The sequence below is a fragment of the Hyperoodon ampullatus genome (assembly GCF_949752795.1).
Source record: "Hyperoodon ampullatus genome assembly, chromosome: 4".
Taxonomy (NCBI): Eukaryota; Metazoa; Chordata; class Mammalia; order Artiodactyla; family Ziphiidae; genus Hyperoodon; species Hyperoodon ampullatus.
The window spans coordinates 65,194,368-65,206,827 of NC_136917.1; the positions used below are offsets into that span (position 1 = coordinate 65,194,368).

General features: G+C 36.2%; 1 protein-coding gene across 1 annotated transcript in view; it reads right to left on the reverse strand.

Annotated features, from left to right (window-relative positions):
• RAD50 (RAD50 double strand break repair protein) overlaps positions 1–12,460 on the reverse strand; it is a gene marked incomplete at its 5' end in the record, with an annotated part of 105,479 nt that overhangs the window by 31,630 nt on the left and 61,389 nt on the right. The window contains 5 exons of the mRNA XM_079702373.1: positions 2,773–2,997; positions 5,315–5,442; positions 11,393–11,506; positions 11,595–11,687; positions 12,141–12,251. Of these exons, the coding sequence (XP_079558499.1) occupies positions 2,773–2,997; positions 5,315–5,442; positions 11,393–11,506; positions 11,595–11,687; positions 12,141–12,251 (671 nt within the window). The remainder of the gene's footprint in view (positions 1–2,772; positions 2,998–5,314; positions 5,443–11,392; positions 11,507–11,594; positions 11,688–12,140; positions 12,252–12,460) is intronic.

A 12,460-nucleotide genomic window follows, 5' to 3' on the forward strand; every position in this document is an offset into this window, starting at 1 on the left:
CCAGAGATAAACCCACACACATATGGTCACCTTATCTTTGATAAAGGAGGCAGGAATGTACAGTGGAGAAAGGACAGCCTCTTCAATAAGTGGTGCTGGGAAAACTGGGCAGGGACATGTAAAAGTATGAGATTAGAACACTCCCTAACACCATATACAAAAATAAGCTCAAAATGGATTAAAGACCTAAATGTAATGCCAGAAATTATCAAACTCTTAGAGGAAAACATAGGCAGAACACTCTATGACATAAATCACAGCAAGATCCTTTCTGACCCACCTCCTAGAGAAATGGAAATAAAAACAAAAATAAACAAGTGGGACCTAATGACACTTCAAAGCTTTTGCACAGCAAAGGAAACCATAAAGACCAAAAGACAACCCTCAGAATGGGAGAAAATATTTGCAAATGAAGCAACTGACAAACGATTAATCTCCAAAATTTATAAACAGCTCATGCAGCTCAATAGCAAAAAAACAAACAACCCAATCCAAAAATGGGCAGAAGACCTAAATAGACATTTCTCCAAAGAAGATATACAGACTGCCAACAAACACATGAAAGAATGCTCAACATCATTAATCATTAGAGAAAAGTGAGTCAAAACTACCATGAGATATCATCTCACACCGGTCAGAATGGCCATCCTCAAAAAATCTACGAACAATAAATGCTGGAGAGGGTGTGGACAAAGGGGAACCCTCTTGCACTGTTGGTGGAAATGTAAATTGATACAGCCACTATGGAGAACAGTATGGAGGTTCCTTATAAAGCTAAAAATAGAACTACCATATGACCCAGCAATCCCACTACTGGGCATATACCCTGAGAAAACCATAATTCAAAAAGAGTCATGTACCACAATGTTCATTGCAGCTCTATTTACAATAGCCAGGACATGGAAGCAACCTAAGTGTCCATCAACAGATGAATGGATAAAGAAGATGTGGCACATATATACCATGGAATATTACGCAGCCATAAAAAGAAACAAAATTGTGTTATTTGTAGTGAGGTGGATGGACCTAGAGTCTGTCATACAGAGTGAAGTAAGTCAGAAAGAGAAAAACAAATACCGTATGCTAACATATATATGGAATCTAAAAAAAAAAGAAAAGAAAAAAATGGTCATGAAGAACTTAGGGGCAAGACGGGAGTAAATATACAGACCTACTAGAGAATGGACTTGAGGATACGGGGAGGGGGAAGGGTAAGCTGGGACAAAGTGAGAGAGTGGCATGGACATATATACACTACCAAACGTAAAACAGATAGCTTTTGGGAAGCAGCCGCATAGCACAGGGAGATCAGCTCGGTGCTTTGTGACCACGTAGAGGGGTGGGATAGGGAGGGTGCAAGGGAGGGAGACGCAAGAGGGAAGAGATATGGGGACATATGTATACGTATAACTGGTTCACTTTGTTATAAAGCAGAAACTAACGCACCATTGTAAAGCAATCATACTCCAATAAAGATGTTTAAAAAAAAAAAATAAAAACCCATTAGATTTGCAAAAATTAAGAATCGACAAAATCAATGTCACAGAATGCATCAAAGAGAACCCTTATATTCCGCTAGTGGTATAAATTAGTAAAACCACTTTGGAAAACAACAACATTATTTTGTAAAATTGAGCATACCCTGCAACCCAGCAATTTTACTCGCACATGTACTCTAGAGAATCTCTTACACCTTTGCTCCAGAAGACATGACTAGAATGTTCCTAGAAGCAAAGGTTATATCAGTAAAGAGCTGGAAACAACCCAAATGTCCATCTACCCGAAAATGGATATATTATGGTATATTTCCACAAAAGAATTCTGTATATCAGTGAAAATGCATATACCACAGCTATAAGCAACTTAAGTAAAAGCAAAGTAAAACAAGCAAAAAAGCAAATTCTAGAAGAGTACACAGAGTATATCATTTTTTTTAAAGCTCAAAAAATGATACATATGATAAAATTATTTTTTAAAAAGCAGAGAGCAGGGCTTCCATGGTGGTGCAGTGGTTGAGAGTCCACCTGCCGATGCAGGGGACACAGGTTCATGCCCCGGTCCGGGAAGATCCCACATGCCACGGAGCGGCTGGGTCCGTGAGCCATGGCCACTGAGCTTGCACATCCGGAGCCTGTGCTCCACAACGGGAGAGGCCACAACAGTGAGAGGCCCGCGTACCAGAAAAAAAAAAAAAAAAAAAGCAGAGAGCAAAAATCTGTGTCAGTGGTTACAAAGAGTGAGGATGACAAATGGATGAGATAAGGAGGAGCATCTATGTGGATGGCAGTTAGTGATAATGGCAGAGTTCCTGGATTGTATATGGGGGGGTGGGATCATGAGTGCTCCTTAATATTAATATGCTTTATAACTTTACTTCATAATTCAAATAAGCGTGTGTATGTGTACACACATATATACATATATTTTTCCATTCTGTGGTAGGTATGAAATAAATTTAAAAAGTTAGGGCTTCCCTGGTGGCGCAGTGGTTAAGAGTCCGCCTGCTGATGCAGGGTACACGGGTTTGTGCCCTGGTCCGGGAAGATCCCACATGCCGCGGAGCGGCTGGGCCCGTGAGCCATGGCTGCTGAGCCTGTGCATCTGGAGCCTGTGCTCCGCAACAGGAGAGGCCACAACAGTGAGAGGCCCGCGTACCGCAAAAAAAAAAAAAAAAAAAAAAAAATTAAAAAGTTAAAAAGGGTGAAAGTAAGACTAAATTATGCTAGTTGATATTGATTGCAATGGGAACCAAATCCCCAGTCCAATACTTACTGGTCAAGGGTCTTATAATAAATGTCCAGATCCTTGTTCACAAGCTCTGTTGTTCTCATAACAATCATCATTTCCCTATACTTTTCCTCGGCATCCCGAAATTGAGGTTCTCGAAGTTCTTTCTTAAAATGAATAATTTCTTCCTCATAACCTTTCTGTCGCCCTATTGCCAAACTGTGATTTCTTTTTATATTATCTATTTTTTCTTCCAACTTCTGATGTTCACTAGGAGAGAAAATGACAAATGAGGACCATTTGTAGATTTTAGCAGCCTAAAGTGGAAAAGACAGATTTCTTCAGATAGATAAATACCATTTATCATTCTCCTTAGCAATCAGCATATGAAAACAGTCTCTCCTTGCTTTTTCTTTAAGGTTTCAGTACTAAAGAAAACTTTCTTCTTTCCAAATCTCTGAAGCATCTAGGTTTTTAAACAGCTGATTTCTGTGTGCTCAATAAAATACTCTTGTAACATGTGAACACTGAAAAAGTTCCTGACGTTTACACACTAACCTAAGAAAAGTACTCTTGGTGATTAATATTACAAATTCACAAACTTCTCATTGTGAACTAAGAATGCACAGTTACCAACTCTGAGAAGTTACTGAGCAACAGGTATCATCAGTTGGTTCACAGTATGTCAGACAAAAGAAAATTTTATCTCAAACAATTTATGCAGTAGCATTACTAAAAGTTTGTATTTCTCTATTAAAACAAAATTTATCTTGTATAAGTATAAAAAAGCATCAATAAAGAGGGGATATATGTATATGTATAGCTGATTCACTTTGCTGTACAGCAGAAACTAACACAACATTGTAAAGCAACTATACTCCAATAAAAATTAAAAAAAAAAAAAAGAAAAGAAAAACATGGAGAGGAGTTCCAAAAAACAAAGCATCAATACTGACAAAAACGTAAAATACTTAAACTTTTCTGATAACTTGGTAGATAATACAGATTTTAACGTATGCTTTAAAAATCTTCATTTATTTAACAATTACTTATTAGGCATCCTCTTATTTGCTAGGCACTTCTCTCAAGATTATGAACATCCTTATAGAACTGGCCTGATTATCTGTTTTGCTGACATTTCTGTTGTGTCCTGAAGAAAGGTTTGAAAAAGAGAAGTTATGCTTAGTAGTCTGAATGAATGTAAAAAGCACTGTTACATACTAATTACAGAAGGAATTATAAAAATATCTGCTTTTGATCTTTAGTAGCAAGGAATAAACTGTTTCATTTAAAAGCTTGTTCTATAAGCTTCACGTTTTTTTTTTCAACGTGGCAGCAAGAACACCAGCATTACAGTGTTAAAGAGCTGAGGCTTGGAAGCCAGGATATCTGGTCACATTCCTGGCTTTCATTTTTATTTCCTATGATCTTTTTTTCTGGGTCTCAGTGTCCTAATGCATAAAAAACAAACAGGCTGAAAGAAGAAGAGCTCTTCTAGTTGTTAAGTCTGATTTCCTTGATATATGAAAGAGATTTAAAATAGCTAAACCAAGAGAACTTACAGTAACATAGGAGTAACTATTTGTTAGGTTTTAATAACTAAATTAAATTTCAATTTATTATATCCTTTAGAGAAACTTAAGCATTCTTTGATTCAGATTTGTTTGTGAAATCACAAGAAAAATGAAAAATCTACAAGGAATGGCTGAATGAATGAGTATATCCAACCAGCTGAGGTGGTTCCAAAAAATCTATTTGGCTAGTACAACCTTTTATACCAGTCTAGTGCCTTAGCATCAACCAGGTTCTTATAGAATTCCTAAGGCAACTCTAAGGCAGAGAAAGCAAGAATAAAATCTTTTCTGCTGTAGCAGGAAGACAGCAACTACAGTAAGTACCAATAAAACCAGATGAAAGAAGAATTCTACTAATCGCAAAAATGATGCTCTGCTTTGCGCATAATTACACCTGGGACCATGTAGAATGGGTCACCAATGTCAAAGTGCTTTGGCAATAACTCCATTAAGAGTTAAGCATTGGGCCTCCCTGGTGGCACAGTGGTTGAGAGTCCGCCTGCCGATGCAGGGGATACGGGTTCGTGCCCCGGTCTGGGAGGATCCCATATGCCGTGGAGCGGCTGGGCCCGTGAGCCATGGCTGCTGAGCCTGCGCGTCCGGAGCCTGTGCTCCGCAACGGGAGAGGCCACAACAGTGAGAGGCCCGCGTACCACAAAAAAAAAAAAAAAAAAAAAGAGTTAAGCATTAAGCTCTGACCCAGGCAGGGTCCAGAGGCCATATATTCTTTAGGCCATAATCTTGTGAAACAGGCTCGTGAAAATCTGGGAACTTGGTATTTTTAATACTGGCCATCACTGCATAGTCATAGTGTGACTATAAATTCTATATTACTACTTCAGCTTGTAAAGCCATGAAATATATTTGTAAAAAAAGTGCCCATCTTCCTTTAAGCCTGAAAGGACACTTTGGCTATAGGCTTACATTCTTTTTAAAAAACATGTATTGAATATTTTTCACATTTCAATAATAAAGACCTTTATTTAAACTAAAGATTATTTTTTAAAACACACTTTTTCATTTGTAAAACCTGCATTTGACCCATTTCCTTCAAATGTTGTTTTCTTTCTTCTTCAACTTCTTTTAGTTCTTCATTCCTTTTTCTTAAAGTAAGGTTATCCTGTAGCCACCTTTCTTGTATCTAAATGTAAATATTAAATTCGTTAATAAAAATAATCAAGTTACCAACATGTGATTCATAGCAGGCAACTGGTGACAGGTAGTGCTAATTCTGCCTAGAATCATGTGTATCTCAGCAGAGGGAGAAGAAGCCAGTGTAAAGGAATCTCCAGGCCTGGAGGAATCTGGATGGCCCATATACACACAAAACAGACACTAAAATGATGAGATAAAATGATATAACTGGATTTTTAATATTTTATACCTATGCCCCATTGGATCATCTTGCATAAGAACCTCACAATGGAGCCTAGTGATCTAAAAGATAACAAGAGAGCATGACTACTACCAAAGTCTCCCCCACTTTTTTTCCCTAGTTGTATTTGTCTACTAACATTTGCCAAGACCATTATATACTGTTAAGTATGTCAGATAAGATTTTTACCTTCAAGCTGACAGACAATCATACAAGGCGCTAAGAAGTTTCACAAAAACAGTAAGTCTATATACTTGATGACACTTTTCTAGCCACTGAATTGCACTGAAAAATTTAAATTTAGCTGTTCTTGTTGAGTAGTTTTGTCCTTAAAAAGCAGCCACTAAATCATTTGGCGGCGGCAGCAGCACCAATACAATTATTTCAGTACTTTTCCTGGTGATTAAAATGGACTATGTTGTCAAGAGACAAACAGGAAACAATTTATAAGTTGACTCTTTGGAACTCAGGAAAAAAATTTTTCCTGCCGAAAATGGTGGTTTGGCCCATAGAAGCCTGGACAGAAAAAAATCATCCTAAGTTTGGAGTCAGGCCTTCTCAAAGATCCTTCTACAGCAACCCTTGTAGTTGAGATAAACTCAGTGATGTGGGAAGGAGGAGGCAGGGGCAGATCTTTGGTAACACTTTGTTGCCAACAGTACTGACACAGGAGTCACCAGGGAAAAAGGATTTGGGAGGTGGGAGAGAAGAAGGGAAGCCATGGACTTGTCTCATATGTTTAATGTTCACATCCAACGCTGCCCATCTATGAATCACTATTTTGAGGGGTTTTTTTGTTTGTTTTTTTTAACTGTCATTAAGGTTCCTTTCAGTTTTCCTGGAACTAATAATATAAATATATATGTATCTATTAAAGGCATCATTATAAGCAGTTAGAGATGACTAAAATGATATGGTTGTAAATGTCCTTTTGTTGCCAAGGCAACCTAATGTGCCACCGCAGCTGCTATGACTCTCCAAGATTCTCCCATGGGGAACTATGCTTATACATTTTCCTTATTAGGAACAAAAGAATGTGGCACTGTTCGCTTTCATCTAATATTATATAACAATGGAATTTGCTTTCATGAATACCTGAAAGGACTCTTTAAAGGGCTATCACATTTTTAGGTGAGACTGATTTTTTGCATGAAATAACGTTCCTGGTCTGTTATCCTGCATGGTCACCAGAAAGCTAGGGATTTCCTTCTTTTAGGTCAGCTTCTAACTGCTCTTTCATTCTGAGAGAGAGTATATAGCACAGTAGTTAAAGAGCATAGCCTTTGAAGTTAGATATACCTAGGCTCAAATCTCAGCATTACAACTTTCAAATAGGATGACTTTGGACAAATTAGTTTAAATTCTCTGAGCCTTTTAAAGATTAAAATAGTTAGTGTATGTAAAAAGTACTAAGTACAGTGCCTGGCTCAATAATTGCTAGTGAAATACCTTTTGGGTCAAATCTGTCCTTATACTTTAAGCAGTAAAAATTCCAGTTACAGTATTCAAAATAGAAAATAGGAGAGAAAGAAGAGATAAAGTATCAGAGAAAACCAGATGCAGGTATACTACACCAAAACTGTTTTCCTATTATACTAGCAATTTGACAATGTAGGGTCAAGTTCTACCTCTGTTACTCACTACTTTTGTGACCTTGGGCAATTCAGGTCACCTCCAGTTCCCTTCATCTGAAAAATGAGGGAGGAAGATTATTAAACTTCCAAATTTTAAAATTCTGTGGAGTAAATTTAATAGGGCTTAAGTGTGTAAATAAGCCATTAGGCTCCTCAACTCTTAGATAGTAACCCCAATCACTCAGCTCAGAGAGCAGTTAATGCATGCAGCTGGCCACTTAAAGGAACCATAAAAGTTAGCTGTTTTCTAGTTACCTGCGATAGAATAATATGCTGAATAAACCCCATTCCAAAGTCCACCAAAAGTCTGGTTGGGAAAAATGCCATTTATAGAGGATTTCCTGAAAGCCATGCAGTGCTCTGACTCAGTGATTGATAGTTAAGGGGATACATCAGAACCTCTGAGGAACTTTAACAAAATATACATGCGTATGCGTATGCCCATGCCCCAGAGGTTCCCATTTACTGGTCTGGAATGGAGAAAGAGATGTGTATTTTCAATAACCCAGGTGATTTTTTTTTTAAGTTTGAGATGTAATTCATATACCATAAAATTCACCAATTTAAAGTGTACAATTCAGTGGCTTCAGTATATTCACAAGGTTCTCATTCTAGCACATTTTATCACCCCAAATAGAAACTCCATACCCATTAGCAGTCACTCTCTATTCCCTTTTCTTTCCTTCCCCGCAACCCCCAGCAACACTCCTCTGCTTTCTGTCTCTATGGATTTGCCTATTCTGTATATCTCATATAAATGGAATCATACAATATGGTCTTTTGTGATTGACTTCATTTAGCATAATGTTTTCAAGGTCTGTCCATGTTGCAGCATCTATCAATATTTCATTCCTTTTAATGGCTGAGTAATATTCCATGATGGTTAATTTTATGTGTCAACTTGACACCACAGGGTGCCAAGACATTTGGTCAAACATTATTCTGAGTGTCTTTGACAGTGTTTCTGGATGAGATTAACATTTACATTGGTAGACTGAATAAGTAAAGCAGACTGCCCTTCCTAATGTGGGTGGGCCTCATCCAGTCAACTAAAGATGTGAACAGAACAAACAAGGCTGAATAAGGGGTAACTCATCCTGCCTGACTGTATGAGGTGGGACATGGTTTTTTCCTGCCTTCATATTTAAACTGAAACCTCAGCTCTTCTTGGATCTAGAGCCTATTAGCTTTCCCAGTTCTCAGGCTTCAGACTCAAACTGGAACTACACCATCAAGCTCTCCTGAGCCTCCAGCTTGCCAACCACAGATCTTGGGACATCTCATCCTCCACAATCACTTGAGTTAATTCCTTATAATAAATTTCTTTATCTATATCTATATCTTTATCTGTATCTATACTTATTGATCTCTTACTGGCTTTGATTCTCTGGAGATCCCTGACAAGTACATATGAATATACCAAATTTTATTCATCATCTGTTCATCAGTTGATAACCATTTGGGCTGTTTTCCATATTTTGACTGTCATGAATAATGCTGCTATGAACATTCTTGTACAAGTTTTTATGTAAACATATATTTTACATTTTCTTGGTTATTATACACTTAGGAGTGGGAAAAACCCAGGTGATCTTGATGGGTGCCTATAGCTAACTTTTGCTCTCCAAACACTCTTAACATTTATTTTAGGCTCCAATCACACCACCTTCTTCTACACTCATCAAGGGATGATAAAGGTGCTGAAACACACTGCAAAAACAAACAAACAAACAAACAAAACCAACCATGAAGTTTGTTGAAGACCTGCTTTTTATTAATCTATACAGTGTCTTCCTTTCCATGAATGCCTATGGAGACATTTTTCTCTGGTCTCAGTCCAGAGAACTGGTTTGTTTTTAGCTTTGAGATGATGTGAAACTTAATTAATTATGACTTTCTCTCTTCATGTGACTAAAATCTTTAGCAAGCACATCAGATTTCATGGCCTACATTTTATATACTTACTACTCTCCTGGTTTCATTTCCTTCTTCTTGTCCTTATTTCTACATTGTCTCATTTTCTCATCAATTTAAAATGTTATTTAGCATTGCTCTATGTATATAACTTAGTAAACAATTTCTAGAACACGGTAGGTTATAAAAGTAAACTAATATAGTCAGATCCACTAAATTTAGACCTTCAACTTGAAAAGGGTCACAGACTGGTGTATCTTAATTATCTCTCTATATTTGTATGGACATTACTGATTTATAGATTGTGATTTTAAATAGAAAACCCACATATAAGCTAGTGATAACTAAGTATTTTGTTATATACGCATCATAAATTTATATAGCACTTATTAGATGGCAGAGATTTGATTTACCTTTGACTGATATTCATATATTTGACATTCCTGGCACTATGGCCAGAGATTCTTCAGAAAATGGGTATGGCTAATCTTCAAAGAGATTTTAACCATTATTTATAACCAAGTGATTAAAGCTTTCAAATAGCAAATTTCATTCAAAACAGCAGGAACAGAGAAGTGGTGTAGTTTTTAAAGGCAGTAACTATCATGCTTATATAAGGCATGCTGAAAATTATTTTCTTAATGTGATCTTAATTATACTGTGGAAATTAATTTCCTTAATCAAGAAAGTAAATGATAAAGGAATCAACTGAAAAACAACTTAGTATATATATATTTTACTTACAGACAACTTTTAAGAATGATACCTAGGGCTTCCCTGGTGGCGCAGTGGTTGAGAGTCCACCTGCCGATGCAAGGGACGCGGGTTTGTGCCCCGGTCCGGGAAGATCCTACATGCCACGGAGCGGCTGGGCCTGTGAGCCATGGCCACTGAGCCTGCGCGTCTGGAGCCTGTGCTCCACAATGGGAGAGACCACAGCAGTGAGAGGCCCGCATACCGCAAAAAAAAAAAGAATCATACCTAAAAGTGAGAATGAGAATTGGCCGAAGGGGAAGGAGACTTTAATTTTATGCTTTTATGTTTAAACTTTTACCAGGTAAGTCTTTTACTGAAAATAAAAATTAAAAAAGGAAGAAGAAAAGACAATGTTATTAGAATTGCTTTTCTCAGGGAACCCTCCTACACTGTTGGTGGGAATGTAAGTTGGTACAGCCACTGTGGAAAACAGTATGGAGGCTCCTCAGAAAACTAAAAACAGAATTACCATATGATCCAGCAACCTCACTCCTGGGCATATATCCAGACAAAATCATAATTCAAAAAGATATGTGCACCCCTACATTCATATCAGCACTATTTACAATAGCCAAGACATGGAAACAACCTAAATGTCCATCAACAGATGAATAAAGATGTGTTACATATATACAAGGGAACTCAGCCATAAAAAAAAACAGAATAATGCCATTTGCAGCAACATGGATGCAACTAGAGATTATCATACTATGTAAGTCAGAAAGATAAATAACCATAGGATATCATTTATATGTGGAATCTAAAATGTGACACAAATGAACCTATCTATGAAACAGAATCAGGGACAGAGAAAACAGACTATGGTGGCCAAAGGGGAGGAGGGTGGGAGAGGGTTGGACTGGGAGTTTGGGATTAGCATACACAAACTGGTATATATAGAATGGATAAACAACAAGGTCCTACTGTATAGCACACGGAAATATAATCAATATCCTGTGATAAACCATAATGGAAAAGAATATGAAAAAGAATATATATATGTAACTGAGTCACTTTGCTGTACAGCAGTACTTGACACAACACTGTGATTCAACTATACTTTAATAAAAAATAAATTAAAAAAAGAATACAATCAGGTAAAAATGTTATGATGAAAAGAATCACAACAGCTTGAGTTATACCAAATGCACCTTTTTTTATTATTTCATTTTACAAATGAAAATATGTCTGTTTTTATACTGCCAAAGGAAAATTTTGTCTCTCAGTAACATAAAAAAGAAACATACTTTTTATATAAACATATACACATAAAAAAAAAGAATTGCTTTTCTCTACTGTTTGCATTTCTACTCAATGCAAGTATTGAAAATAAACATAAAAAATAAAAAAGAAAGAAAAGAATGTTACAGGTATAAGTGCCACCATAAATCATTAGCAAAAAAAGGACCTACCTTCTGTGTATCAATATCTTGTCTCATGATTCCCATTTCCTTATTAATCTTTTCTTTGTGTTTCTCACATTCACTTAGTTGAGCTATTACTTTATTAAGTTCAGTTTCTTTTTGCTACAAAAATGAAAATTTCTTAAGCACAAGAAATAAAAATATAAATAAATCATTTTAAATTATATCCAATTAAATAGTTTTAAATTACCTTCTTATAGTCATCTTTTCCATCTTGAATATAATTCTCAATGTCTTTCACATAACCATGAATATTTTTAACCTTCTCTTTGATATCATTTATCTGTGGAAAAATATTTATTAAAAATACACTAGTTCGGACTAGGGCATTTAAGAAGATTTATTTCCAAGGAATATCTTTTATTAAGATAACAAAAACTTAATAGGAGAGTACAGTGAAACACTGGCTTGGAAGTTAGAAGCCCTGGGTTCCAGTTTCCATCACCAACAGATTTTATCTGAAATCAAATTTTATGATCTCCCTATGATCTCCTTTATTACCTGTGGAATTAGATTAAAAGGTCTCAATTCTCAACTTCTATTTTAGATCAAGAAGCAAAATAATTTACATTTAATCATTCTAAAAATTTTTGAATGTTAAGATTACATCACAAATATGAAAATACTATTTCATCATGTTTTTAATTTCATGTGAAATACTAGTGTCCAACATGGTGCTCTGAATAATAATTTTAACATATATTTTTGATAAGTAAATATATACATGAAATCTTACTTTATCCTGTGCTATTTTGTTGCTTGTATTTTTTTTGTTGATTAATTCTTCTTTCTCCTGCTGGAACTTTTCCAGTGTTGTTTCCAAAGGGCTTACCTGCTCTTTAGCATCCTAAGGATATAAAAATTATAAGGTCTTATATAACATTCCATTATCTTATTTCAGGTGTCAGACTTCATAATAAAATCACTTTCTATGTACCTGGCTTTAAAAGTCAATTCATTTGCTTCTTCCAACAACCCTATGAGGAAGGTACCATTATTTTCCTGCTATATTTCAGATGAGCAGAGATGATTTGTCCAGGGTCCCAAAAGCCAGTA